At 48.4% G+C, this 20,819-nt stretch overlaps 1 protein-coding gene across 3 annotated transcripts in view; it reads left to right on the top strand.

Annotated features, from left to right (window-relative positions):
* Nucleotides 1–15,734, top strand: part of WNT5B (Wnt family member 5B) — a 71,224-nt gene extending 55,490 nt beyond the window's left edge. The window contains exons 2-5 of one of the 3 annotated variants that reach the window (XM_069003670.1): nt 250–380; nt 1,093–1,340; nt 6,929–7,221; nt 13,892–15,734. In XM_069003670.1, coding sequence (XP_068859771.1) covers nt 250–380; nt 1,093–1,340; nt 6,929–7,221; nt 13,892–14,350 — 1,131 coding nt within the window. In that variant the 3' untranslated portion in view covers nt 14,351–15,734. The remainder of the gene's footprint in view (nt 1–249; nt 381–1,092; nt 1,341–6,928; nt 7,222–13,891) is intronic. The other 2 variants (XM_069003667.1, XM_069003669.1) reach the window with 2 other exon arrangements.
* Nucleotides 15,735–20,819: the final 5,085 nt, after the last annotated feature.

Here is a 20,819-nt window from a genome sequence, read left to right as displayed (position 1 = left end):
CGAGAACAGCCCCGAGCGCCCCCGGGCCGGGCCGGGAGGCTCCGGCGGCGGCGGCGGAGCCCCGGCAGCGCGGCCCCTGCCCCGGGGCCGGGGGCGGGCGGGAGGCAGGGCCGCCGCCGGAGCCCCCGGGAGGCGGTGGCCGGGGGAGGGTCCTGCGGGGTGGGAGGGGGCGGCAGCCGGGCTGAGCTCGCCGCGCCCCCGCCGCACGCAGGCCCCGCTCCAGGGCTTCTCCTCGGCACTTCTCCGCAGGGCGCCCCGTCCCGGCGGCCGGCTCCGCGGGGGCTGCCCCCGCAGCCCACCATGACCGGGCCGAGGCTGGCCCTCGCCGCCGCGCTCCTCTGCAGCTGCACCTCGCCGGTGGCCGACGCCAACTCCTGGTGGTAAGTGAGGGGAGCCGGCGGCGCCTTTGTCCGCCGCGGGCCGGGGACCGGGACCGTCCGGGGCCGGCGGCAGCTCCCTGCCCTGCGCCCTCCGCCCTCCGCGGGAGCTGCCCTGCCTCCCGGGCTTCTTTCGCAGCAGCTCGCTTCTCTCCAGCTTTACCCCCCTCCCGCTGTCCCTGCCCAGTTTCGGGAGACGTGGGACGCAGCCCCTCTCCTCCAGGCATTTCTGGGCTCCTTTTGTACGGGCTCGCTGAAGTGCCGTCTGGGCTTTAGGATGTGGGGAATGCGTAGGGAGTGGATGGGTAAGGTTTCCTACCCGCTGCCAAAAGCCCTGGGAGCAGCCGCGGAGCCCCCTTCCCCCGAAGAGCGGAAAATAGCCTGGCTCAAAGGCAGGCATCGCTCGCTGGCGCTGTGTAAAATAGCTGCTCGCTTTCTTCTGCAGAGAAAGTGCTGAGCTTTCTCTCTGCCCCCTCCCCATCCCGGGTGTCCTCTCTGTTTAAACTCGGGTTACAGACGAACAGTGTTGCTCCCGCTAGAGCCCTGGAAAAGCCTCGCATCTGGCAGAGCCGTGGAGGGAGGCAGCTGACATGAGAAATGCGCCCGGGCTCCCGGAGCGGGGCTGGGCTGGGCTGGGCTGGTGGGGAGAGGTGTCGGGCGCTTCACGGAGGGGGCTTCTCCCTCCAGACTCCCTGGGATGTTTTTCTCATCGTAGGTCTTTGGCCATGAACCCCATCCAGAGACCTGAGATGTACATCATCGGCGCCCAGCCGGTGTGCAGCCAGCTGCCGGGGCTGTCCCCCGGGCAGCGCAAGCTCTGCCAGCTCTACCAGGAGCACATGGTGTTCATCGGGGAAGGGGCCCGCAGCGCCATCAAGGAGTGCCAGTACCAGTTTCGGCAGCGGCGGTGGAACTGCAGCACGGTGGACAACACTTCCGTCTTTGGGAGGGTCATGAAAATAGGTAGGAGCACCAGGTAGTGCAGAAGTACACGCAGCAGTACAGGGAAGTGCTGGGCGCAGGCCGGCTGTCCCTCTGCACCTCTCTCCCGTCCTTCAAATACACATGCAGGAGTGATGAGCCCCATTAGCACGGCTCCTAGAGCTGCCTTTAAGGAGCTCTCCCGTTCCCTGGTGTGCAGGCGCTGCCCGAGTGCTGCCTATGCCTGGGTGGTGGCACCAGCGCACCTCGGCCGCAGCAGGAGCCAGCTGGGGCAGCGGGGGGCGAGGGGGACACACTTTCTTTCTGGGGGAGCACGGGAAGGTCAGGAAGAGGGGGGAGCTGCCTCTGTTTGTGTGCTTCTTTAAAGGTAATGAGGGGCGAAGCTGGAGCCAGGAACAATGGCCCCGTGTTATCGTTCCCAGCATCTCGGACAGGGAATGCAGCCCTGAGATGTGGGAAATACGGGCATAGAAATTCCCCCCCTTCCCTGTACTGCCACTTTCTGTGTAAACCTAAGAGATTTTTATAATTCCTGCCCTGCTGGCCGTAAGAGGCACATTGACAGGCCATTGCTGCACTTGAATTGAGGTGTGACCTAGCTTCATTGTCCCAGCTCCTTTTGAAATGCAATCATCGGATGGCAAGAAACTGAGAAATGGTTTGATATGTCCGACAGCCAGGCCAATAAAGAAAGGTGTTAAAACAGCCACACACAAACACACACACACACACACACACTCACTCACACTCTCTCACTCTCACAACCCCTGTCTGAAGGTTTTGTTTCCCACCCACAAAGCCAGTCATTTACACTGAAGAATCAGAACTGTTTCTCGGTTGTGAACTCGAGGGATGGAAAAAGACCTTCAGCTCCTGTATCCCCAGTATTGCTCGCACTTCTTTTGGCTTCGCTCTCAAAAAAACTGCACAGGCAGCAGGACACCAAGAGATGCATCTTTAATACCTCTGGGGCGTTAAGGCGATAGGGCACAAAGCCCTGAGATCTCTTCCTTTGAGATCCTGAAATTCATGTGTCATCCTAGAGAATTCTAGGGATATTTCTGCATGTGTTAGTCTTGCAGAATTCCTAATTCAGCCCACCAGAGCTATTCTAGTTCCTCCCTTTCTGCCCAGCTCATACCCCAACAATTCTTCTCTGGGGTACTCCCCTGGGAAATGCCGTTTCCTGACACATACTTCCAGTTCCTGTCACACATCCAAGGCATCTGTGCATCCTTGATCTCTCTCTTTCTGATAGCAAGGGTGGTGGCCAGATGGGGCTGCATGCAATTCCAGATTGTTAAAACTTGTGCTTTGGGGGATGAAAACTGGAATTTCATCCACCAAAGGAAAAGGACAGACAATACCACCTCCATCTCTCCTTTCTGATGTCACTCCCTCACATCTAACTTCCCTGAAAGAATGGCGTAAATTTCAAATCCCCAAAGAAATACTTGTGACTTCACAAAGATGCAAGAAAATAGGAATCTCCTTCTGGAGCAATCCTCATTCTCCAGTAGCTTCGTGTAGCTCTAGGCTGGTGCAGTGAGAGGGTCCATAGTTGGAGAAGAGAAGTAAGGGTGAGCTAAGAGAGCAAAGATCAGAGCTGAAGGATGAAAAGCTGTCAGGAAGAACCCGAATGTGTACAGGAAGAAGGAGCTAGAGTGGATAGCGGAAGTGGGAGGATTTCTTCTCTCTAAAATGAATTTGATCCTCTTAGTTGAGATTGGGAGTAGATTTCTTTGTGTTTTGGTGAAGGCAGAGGTGGTGTAGGTATGTGATGGGTATGATCATTGGTCCTGCTCCTGCTGTTCGGTTTGTGTGTGTGCACATTTGTTTGCTGAGCCCTGTTGTATCTGTAGTGGGAATCTGCTGATGGCAGTGTCTGTGAGGTGACTGCCTGCAGCTGCCCACTCTTTGAAAACCTGTCCCAACAGAGCTTTGAAACCATTCTCTGGTCAGTTAGAGCACGTTCAGATGCTTATACTCAGCACAAGGCTGCTCAAAAGAAAAATGTCACCAAAGGTGTCCTGGGATGTTCCGGGATCTTTGGTGATTCATGGCTGTTATCTGTGTCAGTGATAAGCTGCTGTGGAGGGAGATGCTGCTTCTGCTCTTTTTTATAGCTTCACCTTCCGCTTTTACATTTTCCTACTTCGTAATGAGTCATTGCTTATCATTTCAGCAAATATATTTTCCACACTGGAGAAGAAGACAAAGCCTTTCAATCTCTCAGGTTATGCCAGATATAAAGTCATTCTTCCCTGGGTTCATACTGTGTGTCTGTCTCCTGTTTTCAACCTTTGAGCCCCAAATCTGGACCACAGCCCTTTTTCTGTACTCTGTGCCAATGGCACGAGAAAGGTCTGGAGACCAGAATATCTGCAAGAGTGCACAGGCATGCCAGATTGTTGTGGAGAGGGAGGGGAAAGGAGATAAGAAGGGCCCAGAAGGTGTATAGTGTGCCAACAACCCTCGGCTGCCCACCCACCGATGCGAGCATGGCATGCATTACATGATGTCTTGAGCTGCACTAGATTGTGAGAGGGGAGGAGAACCTGACTGGGCCAAAGCCTGGGAGATCTTTGTGAGAGTGTTCACTCAGAAACCTGGAAGATCAGTTTCCTCTCTCTGTCACAGAACTTGACTCAGCTCAGAGGAGAGCTGGTCGGTCTGTGTTTAATCATTACACCTTCATTTTGTGCTTTTCATGGGAGTGAGGCAGTCCAGTGATACAAAGCTTTTGGAAGGGCACCCATAGCACTGAAATAGGCTGCTTTGGAGCGTTGTTTTCCCCTAGTGTTTGTGTTGTCGTGAGACTTGCTCTTAGCTTTTAAATGTGGTTTATTCAATAACAATATCTAGTGATGTAAAAAATTATCCTTCTGAAGTTGCTTCCTGTTGTGTCAATACAGATTTTAGACTGCACATGTGTGTGTATATATAGCTCTGTGCATTATATACAGACACATTCCTTACTGCTACATTTATGAGGGGGAGAGGACAGAGCACCCCAAAAGGTCATGTTAGAATTTCCTTAGGGGGAGGAGAGAACATACCTCCTCCAGCAGAATCCTAAATGTAAGGCTGGAGTTTCCAGGTTAGTCCAGTCATTTCTGGAGCCAAAGATCTTATCTCTTCTGCCTTTTCAAATGCTAAAAGGGGGGTGGGGGGTGGGGGAAGATACACATAAAAGCAGGGAACAAAGGGAAATATTTTTTCCTTGTTTTTCTTTGAGATCGGCAAACTTCAGGGTAACGCTTTTAAGAACAACGAATTGAAACCAAAACTTTTTCATTAAAAAAGTTAAAGCGACGCGCTTTTGTGGTCAGTCTCCCCAGCGGGGTCCGTTCTTCTCCCCTTTCCCTCTCGAGCAGCTGCAGCGCGGCGTGCGATGGGAGCTGAGCCTTGCCCGGCTGGTGCCCAGGTCGCATCCTCGGCGGTGCCCGAAGGCGGCCGCAGCCCGGGCTCCCCGCTCCGGTGGCCGCGGGCACAGGAGGGCAGCAGAGCTCCGCGGAGCTCCCGCCGGCGGGCTCGGCCTCTCCCGCGCCCCGGCAGCTCGCCGGAGATGTGGGAGAGGGGCAGAACGGGGAATAACCTAACCCTAACCCAGCCCTTTGAGACGACAGCACGGAGGTGCAGAACTGGAGTGAACTTGGAGAGGACGAGCAAAAAAAAACCCAAGTACTTTTCCAAGTATTTGCTTTGTGGGCAGCAAGGTGGGGAAGAACAAACCCCCCCACCCTGATGTGACTTGCTCCAGGTTCTCCCACCGCCGTCCTCAGCAGCCTCAACAACGCGTGCAGATGCGGGGGCTGCGCACTGAGTTGTGCTTCTACATCTGACAGGTGGAGATGGTTAAAATATGGACAGTAAAAGTGTAAATCCCAGTGTCTTTTCAGGGATCTCAGTCAGGCTGTAAGGATGCTAAGCACCTGGAGTCATGCAGGCTCTGTTTTACGAGCTGTCGCAGTGTGAGGTCCTTTCCTTGCATGTATTTTAATCCCTATAGACAGAGGAGTGCTTTCCTTAAAAGGATGATTGATGTGTCCTCAGGGCTTTCTCCATACAGGTAGGGGCAAAACTGCATATTGGACTGTTACCTTGAAATACCCATAACATGCAAAACAAACGAGATGAGTAAAATCTTGATTTGGGGTCCCTTGTGGGCCAGTTTCACCTGAGTTGCCTTAACTAGGAGTCACTCCTCCGTATCTCTTGGACCAGGGAGGTTTGGTGAGGATAGTTCTTTTGTAATGACCTGTGAGTAAGGACCTCCCTTCTGTATTATGTGTCCTGTAGCATTTTATCAGCTGTGTTCCAGAGCAGAAACCCTTGGCGTTCATCTCTCATTTAGGTGGGGGATAAAAAATGAAAAGTTGTTCTGCAAGGTGGGTGCCATTTATAGCCTCACCTTTGTCTTGGGTCATTACCACTAAGCTGGTGATAAGCTGCTATTAATTAGAGATTGTCAGCACGTGCAAATTGGAACAAGAGCACACCAAATGCATCAGCTCGGCCCTGCTGAGGGAGCTGGCACCGAGAGCCTCCTGAGCTGGTGATAAACCATGCTTTGAGGATCTGCCCTTTGAAGTCATTAAAATTTGCTTGAGAGCATCTTGTTGGGGTTTGGTGTAAGTAGCCTTTCACAATTAGATTGCTTATTCTAATGATGCTTTGGCAGTTGTTCTCTTTATCACCTGGAAGCTTGGTGATGAACACAATGGCTCTGAAGGTATTGGTTTAGCTATTTATTAGACACGTGGTGAGAGTGCAGGTGTGGATTGCCTCCCTGTCGCTCTGGCCCTCTGCAGACACTCAGCACTCCCAGTTCTTGGCCTCATGCAGTGCCCTGGCTGTGCTGGTGCCCCGGTCACGCTGGGGCTGCATCCCTCAGGAATACAGAGCTGGAGACCTGATCCAGCTGCTTGGCTCAGCTGCTGAGCTGTGTAGGGCATACACGCCAAGCAGGGCAGTCTCTAGTAAACCTGCTAGTGGAAAGTCTTATTATGGTCTACATGGGAGTTTTACTTCTCCAGCGCTGTGTTCTGCAGGCAGTGGAAGAGCCTCTGCCTTGGTGCTGTAGTGTAAAAATGAGTTCCCTTCACTTTGTCTACAAATAATTTTCAGCTGACCTTATGTAAACCAAAATAAGTTCAATGAAGAGGAGCCCATAAAGACTGCATGTCCCAATTAAACGAAAGCCATTCCAGAATAATAATTGGCTTAACCAGAGTGCTCCTTTTGCACAGACCCAACCTCATTACTTGTTCCTAATGATTGCTGGCAAATGCAGTGGCAAAGTCAGCAGCTGTATTTTCAGCAAGTGAACAACCCTCTTGCTGGCTGAGAGTTCCCTCCAGGTTAGAACGAAGGGATAAGCGATGGGGAAAGAGGCTGAGCAGTCCCTGCCTCTGGAGCCGCTGTCCAGAGCGGGATGGAGCCCTCGCACTTGGCCATCGCATTCCTTCGTTCCAGCAAATCCTGTGCAGCTTCCCAGAGCACGCCGTGCCCCGCTGTCTGCCCGGCGCTGTTTGCGCGCTCCCGGCCGCGCGCCGCGCGCGAAGCGAGCTCTGCGAGGGGTTCATTTGCTGTCGCCCTCCCTGCAGGTAGCCGAGAGACTGCCTTCACCTACGCGGTCAGCGCGGCCGGGGTGGTGAACGCCATCAGCCGCGCGTGCCGGGAGGGAGAACTGTCCAGCTGCGGCTGCAGCCGCACCGCCCGGCCCAAGGACTTGCCCCGAGACTGGCTGTGGGGCGGCTGCGGGGACAACGTGGAGTACGGATACCGCTTCGCCAAGGAGTTCGTGGATGCCAAGGAGAGGGAGAAGAACTACGTGAGAGGTTCGGAGGAGCAGGCTCGCATGCTGATGAACCTGCAGAACAACGAGGCTGGCCGCAGGGTAAGAGGAGTGCTGAGCCTTCCCTTTTTCACAGAGGGAGAGTCGGAAGGCTGGAGGTAGCTGGATATCACATTACTTGGAGGTTTGATGGGGGATAATCCAGTGATGCCCCAGTAAAAGCGTACAGTCACATGTTCTGCATTTGTGTGAATATTACGGGCAATATTGACAGTATTCCGGTTTTACTGTCAGGCTTCCACTGCCAGCTAAACCCAGTGAATTTTGGGGTCTGTTGAGACACTGTATGGCAGACATATTGCAGACATCCAAGCCCTTTCCAAATAAACTAGGTGCTTTTATGGCCCATTTTTAAGGTTTTATGTCTAAGAAATCAGCTTCCCAGAGCTCTGGAAGTGACAGGCTGGTGGTGAAAAGAAGAACCTTTTGGCATGTAGCGTTCTCTTCTACTACCTTAATTTAGATTTTTGGGAATATAAGGCCAGGAGCCTGGCTATCTCTGAAACCAAGGCCTTGCTCAGTTACTGTGGTACTGGGCACCATAAATAGTTTGCATTTAGGTGAGAAGCATTTTCTGAGAAGATTCACAGTTTTGATCTGAGGACCCCTAGGGGGATGGAGAGTCCATCACTTCCCTTTGTAATGTGCTACCAGCATTAATCACTGTTTCAACTCTGAACCTGATAATCATTTGAATTTATCTGGCACCAGCTTCCAATCAGTTCTTTTTCTGACTTTTACAGCTAAATCCAAAACCCTCTTAGTAATCAGAATTTCCTTGGTATACAAGCATTTATCTACTGTAATTTATTCACCATTCTTTCTTGACAAACTAGATTGAGCACTGAAGACTCGCTCACTTTCAGAGGTTCTCATCAGCCATCAAATCATTTTCCTGTCCCTTTCCAATTTTCCCATACCCCTTTTGTATGCATTCAGTGTATGCACTTTTGCTTTTCACACAGTTCCTCTGTCTGTGATTAATAGCCTGGAAGGTGTAGCATCATTCACATGCAGTGCAGCTGTGTAATCCTGCCTCTTTCCAAAAGCAGGACAGGAATACTAGCTTGAACATTTGTGCATTTCCCCCAGGGTGTTTTAAATTTTTATCATTCTTCCCTAGAAGTAAGCTTTTCAAAGGTTAATTTTATTTCTAATACATGTTTAAAAAAATCCCATTAAATGTACTTAGTCTTGCTCTTCTGCACATACTTAAATAATATCCTTAGTTTCCTTATCAATTTTCTGCCCTTTCTTACTTCTGATTTTTTCTGAATCATCTTTCCCTTTCCCTTGGATGTCTGTCTTTTCTGCATGTAATTCCAGCTTCATTTTGCCACCAAAGATGATTTGTTCTATCTTTTTGGTTGTGAAATCAATGTGTCAGGTGGAAGCATTGCAAGTTCTTCATGGTTCTTTGCAAAATCAAATCGGGGTAGATTTGCAGTAGGTGAAAACCTGGACTTGAAAGCTGTGTAACTCAGTGAGTTTTGGTTTGGGATTGGGGTTTTTTTTGGCTTGGATGGGCAGAGGCTCTGCATTTGCTTAGAAATGGGGTGTGTGTGGTGGAGTAGTAGCCTGAATATGACATTCTTTTCTGCGTTACTTGCTCTGAACATGCTCCATATCTGGAGCATGAACTTGGATTACTACAAATAAATACCCTGCCGAAAGCAAGGAGTGAACATGAGACTCCAGCAGCCAGTCTTACTGCCTTGAGGGGTCCAGAGACAGAGTACAGCCCCTGGTCTGAGGTGAACTGCAGCAACACAGATTAGATGAACACAAGTCGTTTTAGATTAGACTAAATTAAATGGAAGTATAAACCAGTGTGTAATTAAGCTTGTGGATTAAAAAAACCCAAAGCACAAATTCTGATAAACTAAGGGAGCTGGTTAATAAGCTCAGCTGAGGAACTGGATGTGGAGGAGGTCTGGAAGTCTTTCAAGCCAGAGATGCTAAAGCCATTACAACTCTGCATGCCAACAAGAGAAAGAAGGTTGTAGGAAGAATATCCAGACCTCACTGAATTAATAACTGCCACAGAGAAGCTGTGAGGAATAGACCAAGAGCCTACTAAGAATGGAGGAGAGAAAGAAGATAGCAAATAAATAGTGAAAAGCTCTGTCTTAGAGGTCAAGAAGTGTAAAGAGGAGGTGAGAACAGTAAAAATCATGCTGAGTCAGACCTTGCAAAGGCTAGTAAAATAAGCAGCAAAAGTTTTTTAAACTTTGCAAATTGGAGGAGGTTGGAAGAAAGGAGACAACCAATGAGGATGGGGCTGAGTCTAAAGCAGAGAAGTTTTGGTACCCTGGGTGAGTGAGTGCTTTGCCTGGGGCTTCAGGTTGGAACAGGGGGGCATTGGATATCTCAGAGGAAAATAGGAAATAATTTGAGAAGAGTCTTCCAGAGGTTGATCATACAATCATTTAGAGCATCACTGATTTTCTCAAAGCAGGCTAGATCTGATAGGTCTCATTTATATGAACTTCAGTGAAACATTTGAGGTACTGCCCACGTGGGAAATTCTTGGTTAAACTGGGAAATACAATGAAAATTGCAGTAGCTGTGAGATGGACAAGAAACTGGTTCAAGGAAAGACATCAGTAAGTTGTGTAAAAGAATGGAGCTTGATTAGCAGAACTCCTCAAGGACTTGCCCTTAGTATTTTTGTTTCTCAGCCTCAACCACAAGCATTAGGAACGGGCTGATGAACTCTGCTGCTGATGCAAAGGTGGCAGGTATTACGACTACAGAGGAGAATCTGAATTTTGTACAGCAGCTAATGACACTCAGTAAAACAACATTAAGCCCATCATCTGAGGCCTTGTATGAAATACTCTTCAGTCATTAGGAAAAGTGTAGGAAAGAACTGGTCGCAGCAGTCGGCTGCAAATGACTGCAGATGTAATGTGGCTTGGAAGGTGGTACATATCCTGTAACATACGAGGCATAAGTCTTTTTATACAACATGGGGAATACTAATGCCATTGTATTAAGCTCTCGTGAGGCCCCAAAGTATTGTATGTTCTCATATTCCCAAGTAAAATGACCTCAGACTAGAAAAGCCTTGTTAGGGCTGACCCAAGGGATAGGAATCTTTTTGAAAGAAAGTGGGCTAGAACAGCTTGCCATATTTAACCTAGTAAAGTGAAAGTGGAGAGAGGATATGACTGATGTCTGTGTTCGTGGGAGAAATAACAGGGAAGGAAAAGTACTTTTTAAGCAAAAGGCCAATTTGGCACAATAGCAAATGGGCATAAAGTAAATACACATATGCTGGAAATCAGAAAAAGATATTTTATTGTTGGAATAGCAATCAGAATAATGGTGGCTGAAAATGTAATTGCTTTTAAAAGGGCATCCTATTCATTTAGGGAAAATATTACTTGAATCAGTGCCCACAATAGCAAGAGATCATAGTTAATAACCCAGGAGGTCCTGTCTAGTCCTGCATCCCTAAACCTCTGAGATACTGCTTTTGTAAGTAGGAAGGTGCGTATGTAACTCCACATTCCCAGAAGTTTATGCTGAAAGAAAGGACTGCTGGCGACCCAGCAGTGAGCACTGCAGAGTGGCCACCAGCTGCCATCCCACTACAGCCCTGCCCTGCTGTCACAGCCAGGGTTTCAGCTGATACCTCCTGATTTATAGGCAGATTTTTGGCATGTCCCTTCACTCAGTTTCCTATGGATGAGAAAGTTCTCCTTGAATCCTGAGGGGCTCCGGTGGCAGGAGAGAGATTGTCCCTTCTGTCCGTGGTTCTCAGAAGGAGCTGGGCAGGGACAGGAGGGGATCAGAGTTCTTTTATCTTTCAGGCAGTGCTGACCCCATCACCCCTTCACTCCACATCGGAGTCCTTGTGGTGGTGGCTTCTGGCTTTATTGCTCTTGTTTGTTTGTCTTTGGCTGTTATCTCAATACCTCCTTTCCTTCCATCTGTCTTTCTCTTCCAGCTGGTCTCCATTACCCTCTCTTGCTTACCCCCACTCCTTATCTGTCGCTCTGTCTGGCGGAGTCTGGCCGTCAGTCCTTCCACGCTGTTTACCCAGTCAGCAAATGGCAGCCCTCAGTCATCAGTCACTCCAGCCACTGCCAGAAGAGCCTGCAAGGGGGTCTGGCTAATTGACCACGTAGGAATTACCCATTAATTCTCTTCCTGTTCCCATTCTTGCACAAAAAGAATTGGAAGAGAACTTGGGCTTATGGGAAGGGGCTTTAAGCCTTTCCATTAGAGGCATTTTCAACCTGTTTAAGTGGCATGGCCATCGATCAGATCCTGCCCTCAGAACTGCATGTGGGGTCTGTTATTCTTTACCTTGACCTGAGCCTGGTCAGAGAGGAATTCTCCAATTTCCTCTGCTTTCTCCTCATCTGGGCAGGGAAGGGGGACAGTGGGAGAGTAATTTAGCAGCAGAAGCTGTGGTTGTCTCCACAGGACATGGGTGGTGGGAGCTGTGGGGGCTGAGTAGCACCGTGCTCACCTGTGATAACCGGTAGCACTGGCCTTCCCCAGAGCAGCTACTGCCCACATGGGTGAAACAACAGATGTTTTGAGCATCAGTTGCCTAAAGCCAAGTCAGAGTGAACTCATTCCCATGACATTAACTGAGGGGGATTGAGTTGCAGTGTTTTTCTAAAGGAAAAAAGCCCAGGATTAGGAAGAATCATAATACTTTATAAAACCACGTGCAAGGGCAAGGGAGGCATGAGTGGCCTGGGATTTGACAGAACCATAACCAAAAAGTGCTAACACAGGCTTATAACAAGCAGGCTGGCAGCGCAGTGAGGATATAGTAAGTGTCTGGGGCTCAGGAAATTCAGCTGTAGCCTGTCTGGTCATAGTACAGCAGGAATCCTAAAGTAACGGTGTGGTTGGTCCTCTGCAGCTGTAGCTTGATCCAAGACAAGTGCTTAACTCCCAGCTTGTAGCTGTTACATTGCTCCATCAGGGATTGCCTCAGTAAATTGAGCTCTGAGGAGCAGAACTAAAGCTTTTCTGTTTCAAGGACTCACTCCATTGACTTTCTCAGGAGCTGGATTGGCCTCCATGTGATTTAGCCATTAAGCCAAATTGAATCTTCACTAGCTGTCAAAAGCACTAGACTTTAGTTGGGCAAGGAGCAACCAGTTGCTGTAGGAGAACTCTGACCTCTCCCTGCTGGTCCAGAACGTTGTTGTAGGCAGAAGGTTTTGCTTGCAGTATGCTCAATTGCCTTAATCGCCTTGGCACGTGAAAGCAGAGAGCCGGGAAGCTTTCTTCTGTGTCAGTGAGTGAGGCAGAAAAAAAACCTCTGTGTTTGGCTGCTTTTTTTTCAGCAGAAAACCTGGCTGGAAGACACATTGCCATCTCTTTCAGAGCACCCTGTTTTGTTCTCATGTTCCTTCCTCTCCCCCACCAGATACAGCTGGTGGTAATTTGGCAGCTGATGCCAAACATCTCTGCTTGGCATGCGGGATCTGGCAGAAGCACTGCAGGATGCAGGATGGTCTCGGGAGAGCAGATGTGAGCCTGATGGGGAGAGGATGAGGAGCCAAGGGCTGGGGGATCAAGCTGCTGTAACATGGAGCAGCTCTGATGGTGAGGGGATGCCCAACTCTTGCTTTGCAAGCTCTGCCAGTGGCTGAGAGCTGTCAGGATCTCACACAGTGTTGTGCTTCTGCACCCATCTCTGAAATGAATGGGAAGACCAAACCCAACCTGCATTTCAGTTGATTTTCCTTGGTTTTTATTGCTCAGTACTTCTCTCGCCTCCCAGCTGGTGTGGGGAGGAGGAGAGTAAACACTGTTCCCCTTCACATCCTGTGCTCGCTCTGATGAGGGTTTTACACTCACTGCCCTGAATTTTCAAGACTCTTTGCTAACTTTGATGCCGGATTTCCAGGGGTATGATGCATCTGCAGCCCCCGCAGGCTCCCGAAAACGTGGCTGAAAGTGTCTGGGAACAGACAGCACGGAAAGCTCGCATGTGCTGCTGAAAGAAATCCTGGCTCTTCTGCCTGGCGACAGCCCTGCTAGTGGAGGGAGCCGGGCACGAGATGGCGCAGGAACGCAGTGAGGGCTCCTGGCTCAGCCCTGCGCTGCCCGGGAATGCCTGGTGAGCACCTCGAGCTCCCTTCCAGGGAGATATGTCCGTCCTGTGCACCACCACCCTGCCTGCCTCTCTCTGGACACTGCCCCTGGATGAGCTCCTCTCGGGAGAGAGGAAGGGAAAGGGTGTGGGTCCGTGGATTTATTTCCAAAGGATGCAGATGTGTCCCTGTAACGATAGCGTCGGTTCCTGGTGCGGGTGGCAGGAAATGGGCTGGTTCCCAGGTGTTCCCTTTCTGCAGCACTGAATGGAAAAAACATGCCACACCGTGGTGGTCTGTGAGGTGGGGAATTTCCAGAGTTCACGCAAAGAGGACTTCTCTTTTTCTCCTGCTCTTGACCCTGCTGTCAATCCAGAAATGTGCCAGAGGGAAAGAAGGTGGGGTGAGGAAGTTGTGTTTGCAGGCAGCGTGACCAGAAATAGAAATATTTAGGGAACAGGAGCACAGCAGTCGCAACAGGGGGAGGAGAAGACCTTTGTCTCTTCTGAAGGGCGAAACAACAGAAATTGCGGGATAATCAAAGCGGTTCTGAAAGCACGATGAATTCATTGTAATTAAGCCAGCTGCCAGTGCAGCAGGAATAAACACAGCTCTGCCTGATTGCATTTCTTTCCCCACAGGCCGTGTACAAGCTGGCAGACGTGGCCTGCAAGTGCCACGGCGTGTCGGGCTCGTGCAGCCTCAAGACCTGCTGGCTGCAGCTGGCTGACTTCCGCAAGGTGGGCGACCTGCTGAAGGAGAAGTACGACAGCGCCGCGGCCATGAGGATCAGCCGCAAGGGCAAGCTGGAGCTGGTGAACAACCGCTTCAACATGCCCACCCAGGAGGACCTGGTCTACGTGGACCCCAGCCCGGACTATTGCCTCCGCAATGAGACCACCGGCTCCCTGGGCACCCAGGGCCGGCTGTGCAACAAGACCTCGGAGGGCATGGATGGCTGCGAGCTGATGTGCTGCGGCCGGGGCTACGACCAGTTCAAGAGCGTGCAGGTGGAGCGCTGCCACTGCAAGTTCCACTGGTGCTGTTATGTCAAGTGTAAAAAGTGCACAGAGATCGTTGACCAGTATGTCTGTAAATGAAAGGAGCCACCAAAGCGACAAATCTATATTATATAAATCTATATAAATATATTTTATATTTGTATAAATAAACAGATGATGATAATAATTAAAGAAGCTTATTTAAGAGACATCTTGGTTTTGAAATTTCCCCCATCAGGCCAGCTAATTCGACATTCCTTCAGTTCTGCTGGGGAATCTGTCTTTGGGTGCATCTCCCCTTGGATGTTTCAGTCAACATGAGGAAGCTGAGGAGGTGCTGGCAGAGCACACCAGCACGTGCTATTTCATTACAGAAAGCAAGCCAGTGAGAAGGTGACGAGTGGGTTCTTTCTTCTTTCTGATCAGTAAATCTCAGCATTTTGCAATAGTTAACTGCACATTGCAAATTACAGCCAGACATGGGTGAGTCCTAGTTATTCAAATTTCAAATCCTGCACTGGGGAATTGAGAACTGATTCTCGGTCCCTCTAAAGGGCTTTGTCTCATTAGAGGGAAGGTTAGCTAAGGCTACAAGGGTATGGCTTAAAATCTGCAGTCTTGTAAACCATTCCTGGATGCTCCCCAGACCACAGTGGGGTAGAGGAAAGTTCACAGCCTGCTCTTGTGAGGAAGAAAGGTTCAACCTGTGGCTGACCAGTGCACAGCCTGGGAGTGCTCCTGAAGCCAGCACCCAGCTTTTCCATACCGCCTGGGCCGAGGGAAATCTGCCCAGCTCAAACCACACGGCTCTCTGTGTGAGCGATTTTTTTTTTTTCTTTTCCTTTTAATCCCATGCTGAAACTTAAGTTTTCACTACAGAGGAAAAGCTGCTGGTGCCAGGGATGTTTGCAGAGTATATTTTGTCAGTGGAAAGAAGCACTGCACACACACACACACGCACATGACTGCGTAAGCACTCCTCATCCTGCTGCCGGTTCTCCTCTCTGAAGTGGATGCAGGTGGTCATCTGTTAAATCCTCTTCACCACCGGCCCAGTTGTATAGTTTCTCTTTAACATTAAATGCCCCCCAGTGGCATTTCTTTCCCTCTGTTGCTTGTGTACCTGTGTGTTTCTGTTTCATTCTTTCGGTGAGGTCCTTTTATTTTGCCGCTCTGTGTTTCAGAGGGCAGGGGCTGTGCTCTTCCCCGGGGTAAGTTAACCACAGGAACGTGTGCTCCCCGACTGGGGGTGTATGTTCACCAATGGAAGTCTTTTCTATGTTTTTCCTTGGTCATAAAAGACTATAATAAAACTGTACCAGGGCAGAAGGCATTACCAAAGTCTGCTAATCAGTCTTACCACGTTGGGATTTTAGTACAATCCAGTTCCTAAAGCAGGGAGCAAATGCTGTTTCTAGGACAAGACATTTCCTGTACCTCTCAGCATCTGCAGAGTTCATTCACAGTCAGAACAATCAAGAGAAGCCAATTCCCAAAATACAAGGCTTTGCTAGTATACATCCCCTTTGTTACCAACATTGCAACGGTGTTGGGTTTTTTTTCCCTGTAAATTTTAAAATGCTCAGAATATGCCAATAAGCAATGAGCCAGTCATGAAGATTATTTTTATATTAAACCTCTGTTTCTTATAAAACATTGCAGTTTTACAGATTCCACCATTTCAACCACCAGAGAAGAATTTATATGTACCTTTCATACTTCAAATATTTGAGGACTCCAGAAAAGCACAAGGAAGAGAAATTATGCTTAATAATTAGGAGCTGTTGTTTTTTTAAACCAATGTGTCCAGTTTTTATTTTATTTTTTTTAATCCAACAGGCAATATATTTGCTGGCATCCCAGAATGTAGTTTTTTGGAATATAAACAGTGGCCTAGATTTACTTTATTATATAAAATCCAAAGCCAGTGGTATTGTAATTCAAAGTAACGGAAATAGTTTTCCATGCATGGAAAAAATGTGAGTGCAGTGGCCTGATCCAACTCCCATTAAACTTCAGTGGGAGCTGGACTGAGCCCAAGACTGGATCAAATGTGTGAGCTGTTCACTCCTGGGATTCTCTGTTTCTAGCCGTGTAATAAAATTCCCTGTACCTTGGATACATCTGAAAAAGACCTTTCCTCCCACCACCCTCACCTCATGTTCTTGCCCATCCTTATTGCATCAGTGCTTGAAGGTGTCAGCTATTTGTGTATGACACCCTCAGGCATTGTTAATGTGTCTAATAGTTCAAAATTACTTCATCTGGCCTTTCTGATAAAGACCACACATTTCTGGGAGTCACAACTCTCCTTGCGGTTTGGCACCACAATTAATTTTGTGGGTGTAAACAACTTTGGGAGCGGAACAGTTGGCATTGTTAGGGCTGCTATTCATCTGGGTGTCCCTGGATATGTCCTTCTTTTTCCACCTAAAATGTTGTCTGGATGGAAAAAAGATGTTTTTTGGCCTTTTGTCCCAGCATTCCAGACCTCTGGCAGCCTGGTTGGAGCCAGCAGTTCCTATTGGACTGGGACCTTATAGCCATAGGAGAGAAGTGACCATTAGATTTCTTTCCTCCCCCTTTTTTTCACAAGACCCAGATTTCAGTATTTTAGATTTTCTGGGAATTTTGTATGCAAAAATTCGATCCCACTGAACTCTACCTTCAAACTTAATTTCAATGGCGCTCACACATAAAAGAACCTCCGTGGGGTGGTAGTAAGTATGAAATGAGAACACAGCCAGATTGGTTCGATGCAAATCCAGAGGAAGTCAAACAGAAAGCTGCAGCAGAACTGCTGCTTTCCTACGGAAGTTAAAAAGTGGTGGATTTTAATTTGTGCCTTGTTTGATGCACCAAGTGATAGAGAGGGTTATGGGGCTGGGAGCTACGCTTAATTCTCAGCTCTGCCAATAATCTGCTTTGTAATTTTCAAGTAGTTACTTAATTTCTTTGCATTTTAGCCTCCAGCCTCCTTCTGTATAAAATACGGAGCGGGAGACCTTTTTCTGTAAGGCTCTTTTGAGAAACACGGCTGAAAAAAGTTTAATTGAAGGCCTAGGTTCTCTGCTCATTAACTCTGGCAGGCAGACAGCTGTATCCACACTGTGGGGGGACACTCAGTTGGGCACAAAGAGGCTCAGCAGGGTCGGAGGGGGTTGCTGGGGGGCTCAGCAGGAGCCTCGGAGGGTCTGCAGCAGCAAAGCATTTCTCTGGCACAATGCCGGAGGAAGGACTGTGCTGCAAAAGAGAGGTCAGCTCAGGGCTTGTTTATTTATGGGTAGTGAAGATCTTGTAGCTAAAGTAAGGCTTAGGGAGCTCAGCCTGGTTTCTGCCTGCTCAGATTCTGCTTGTGGTTTCATATGGATAAGATACACAATACCCTGTTACACACCGTGGGCTGGTACCTGGCTGCCACGTTCCAACCCTGAAGTCACTGCACTTCAAGGCTGATAGAAAAGGCCACCCTTAAGTCAAGTAAAACTAAAATGCTTTGGGCTTAAAGGCACTGTGCAAATATACTGTTACTGCAAATCAGTGAACGTGGGCTCCTAAATGGAGCAGAACAGGATGCAAATCTGTCATCATTTTCCAACTGGCAAGTACTGCCTAAGTTAGAGTGGGAATGAATAAGGCCTTAGTATGCTCTGCTGCCAGGTAAGCTAAGCAATAGCTGATCCCAGAACAGAAACTTTCAGTTGGTTTTAATCATACTAAAAAGAAGGTGGCAGGGTTGTGAGAAAATTTAAATGAATCTTTAAACACTGCTGAACTTCAGGCCATTTGACTCAGTTGGAAGCTCCCATTCTTTGTCCCCAAAAAGTCTGTGCCTGCTTAGAGCTCAATGTAACAGAGCAGTTGCTGCCTTTTGCAATTCAGGAAACAGCCACACTGAATCCAGACATGCAGCACTGGTGTTGTGTATACCTTCTGTATGGACCAAAGTTTTGTAGCCCTAACAAAGCACAGATGAAGCAGATCTTGTTCAGTCATATGAAATCAAACATGTGGGAGTCTCTCTCTGCTCACTTGACCCCATCCAGGGAGAAGCCTAGTCGGTTTAAATTACACTGTGGGAGCAATTCCTAATCACCTGTGGCTACAGAGATATAGACAGTATTTTCATCTGCTGACATAGCCACAGAACATCCCAAGGAGAAATGCCTTCCAGTGACTTCAGGGCATTTCTCAAGTGTCTGTCACAAGGCTTTTCCAGAATCAGCAGCTTTATATGGTCATTAACTTTCATTTAGCTTTTGTTTAACTACATTTCAGGTTAAATAGTTTCTAGCAGATACTCTCTGAAGTCAAGTTCACTGAAGGGCAGCTGTCATAGGACAAACATAAGATGTGAACACTGTCAGATCCACTTCTCACAGGCACACTGTGGCTGTGTCTAATCCCTGGGACCCAGAGATGCATCCTGTCTCCTCAGTGCAGATGTGTATCCTGGCCATATTCTGACTCCCTGGCACCAATACCCTGTGTGCAAGGGCTTATGGATGCAGAGACTGTTGAGTGGGTAGCCTGTCCCAGCTCCAGGCTTTGGGACTGGGCCACATCCTGAGCATACCAGCCCTGAAGTCTAAATATAACCAGCTCAAAGATGAGAAAAGATTAGATTTCCATGCCCAACAGAGCGTGTGCCAGAAAGGACAAAAAGAATCATGATCAGCAGTTATAAATCCCTAAATAATAATGAACCCCCCAGTATGATACAATGATCTCAGCATGCTCGTGCGTTCCTTCCATCAGTCTTCTCCTGCAGGACCTGCAGATGATACTATACTCCCTTGTTTCTTCTGTTTAAATGACAGTTGAAATATATTTTTTTTAATTAGAATTCAAAAAGGTATGACCTACATGACAGCATTTCCTTGAAGATAGAAAGAGAGAAAGGGGGAGCAAACAGGGTCAGGAGTTCTCCCTGTGAGCAGTGATAACATGCAGCAGCCATAAAAAGAACTACTAAATACCGCCCTGTGACACTCAGTTGGACACCTGCCCTAAGCGTCCCAGTTACCTCTCCATGTTACCCACCCAGTGCAAGCTGGCTCTGATGTTCCCCCCAGACCCCAGTACCAGCAGCAGTTCCAGCTGTGTGGACTGGGGTGGGTGCAGCAGGCACCAGTCTTCAGCAGCATGCCTGGGAGTGTGGTGAGGGTCAGGCCCTTGGTGATTTGGGAGGAGAGGAAGACTCTGATCTTTGCTGGGAGGCAGGGAGACTGCAGCACCTTCCCCAGGCCCCTTCCCCATTGGCACCATCACATGTGGCAGCTGTCCTGGGGAATTGAGAAGGGAGCTGCTCAGGTATGTTTGCCAACAGAGGTGAAGCAGTTTAAAGGCTTGCAGCAATAACACACATCCTGAAAAAAAAAAGGTCCAGGCTCTTCCTTTCCCTAAGGCAGTTTTATTCTGAATCATCATTTGTCTTATGGCTCTTCCTAGAGTGCCATATCGCTGTGTCAGCCCTTCAAAAGGCTCCCAGAGCGTTGAGATCACGAGGGATGGGCAGGATGAGGCATTACCATGCAAGGACAACGCTGCCTTTCAGGGGAAAAAAACTAAAAGATGCGGGGTAGACTCAGTGCTGGAGCAAATTGTAACCCTGTCTTGTGCACAGCCTCAAGGAACTGCAGAAGTGCTCAGCATCTTCTTGGGCTGAGGAAACATCTAGACCAGCTTTTAGAGTGGCAGCTCTCTGCAATTCACTGTGATGATTCTGGCCAGTCTCAGTTTCATTTGCCACAGGCAAATTTGTTTTCTCTTGCTTGGGAACAACAGAGTTAACGTGTAATGACCTGCCAACTTCCACAAATCACAGGGCTGTGTATATAGGACAAACACATTCTAAGGGAATTAAGGCAGTGAACATTTTATTACTGCTACATTTTCTAGGAATCATCTGTAAATGCCCAGGCTGTACATACACTGTTTTTGAAAATGTGTTTCGCTGTATTGCAGAGCACAGCTTTGCTTTTTGATTTCTAGGCTCCTGAACCAGAATAAACTACCCAAATTCCTTTAATTTAATATTCATTGAATCAGTATTCCTACCTCATTTTCCCTCTTAATTGGCTGCATACACATTAAGTTATGGTGACAGGAAATGACAGATGAAAATGACATGCAGTTTTTACATGTATTTTTCGTCAATGAGGCTCAAAATATTTGAAAATCGTTAGCGCCATTTTACAGAACAAATCCTGAAAGACAGGGCAGGAAATACTTCATCTGACAGGCACAGGGTGGAGCTGGAGCAGCCACTGCAGCTGCTACTCCCCGTGCTGCTCCCCAATGACTGTCAAAACACATTTTGATTGATGAGAGCAACCATAAGTACATGTAAGAGTGCAACTGTAATGTTCAGTCACTACCTTGCTCCCTTCACAACAACAAAAACTTTAATGAATGTGTGAGATGGGACATATTTTAAAGGAGACAATAGGGAATCATACTTTTTTAAACAGAGTTTTAAGGAAAGGGCAGGATGTATTTATTGTTTGTGGCATTAGGGATCAAAATAACTCAAATATTAATTTATAGGGATAATTTTGCTTCCATT

This window comes from Aphelocoma coerulescens, chromosome 1A, assembly GCF_041296385.1.
Source record: "Aphelocoma coerulescens isolate FSJ_1873_10779 chromosome 1A, UR_Acoe_1.0, whole genome shotgun sequence".
Classification (NCBI taxonomy): domain Eukaryota; kingdom Metazoa; phylum Chordata; class Aves; order Passeriformes; family Corvidae; genus Aphelocoma; species Aphelocoma coerulescens.
The sequence above is the reverse complement of the archived record's forward strand: the minus strand, read 5'-3'. Positions and strand labels throughout refer to the sequence as shown.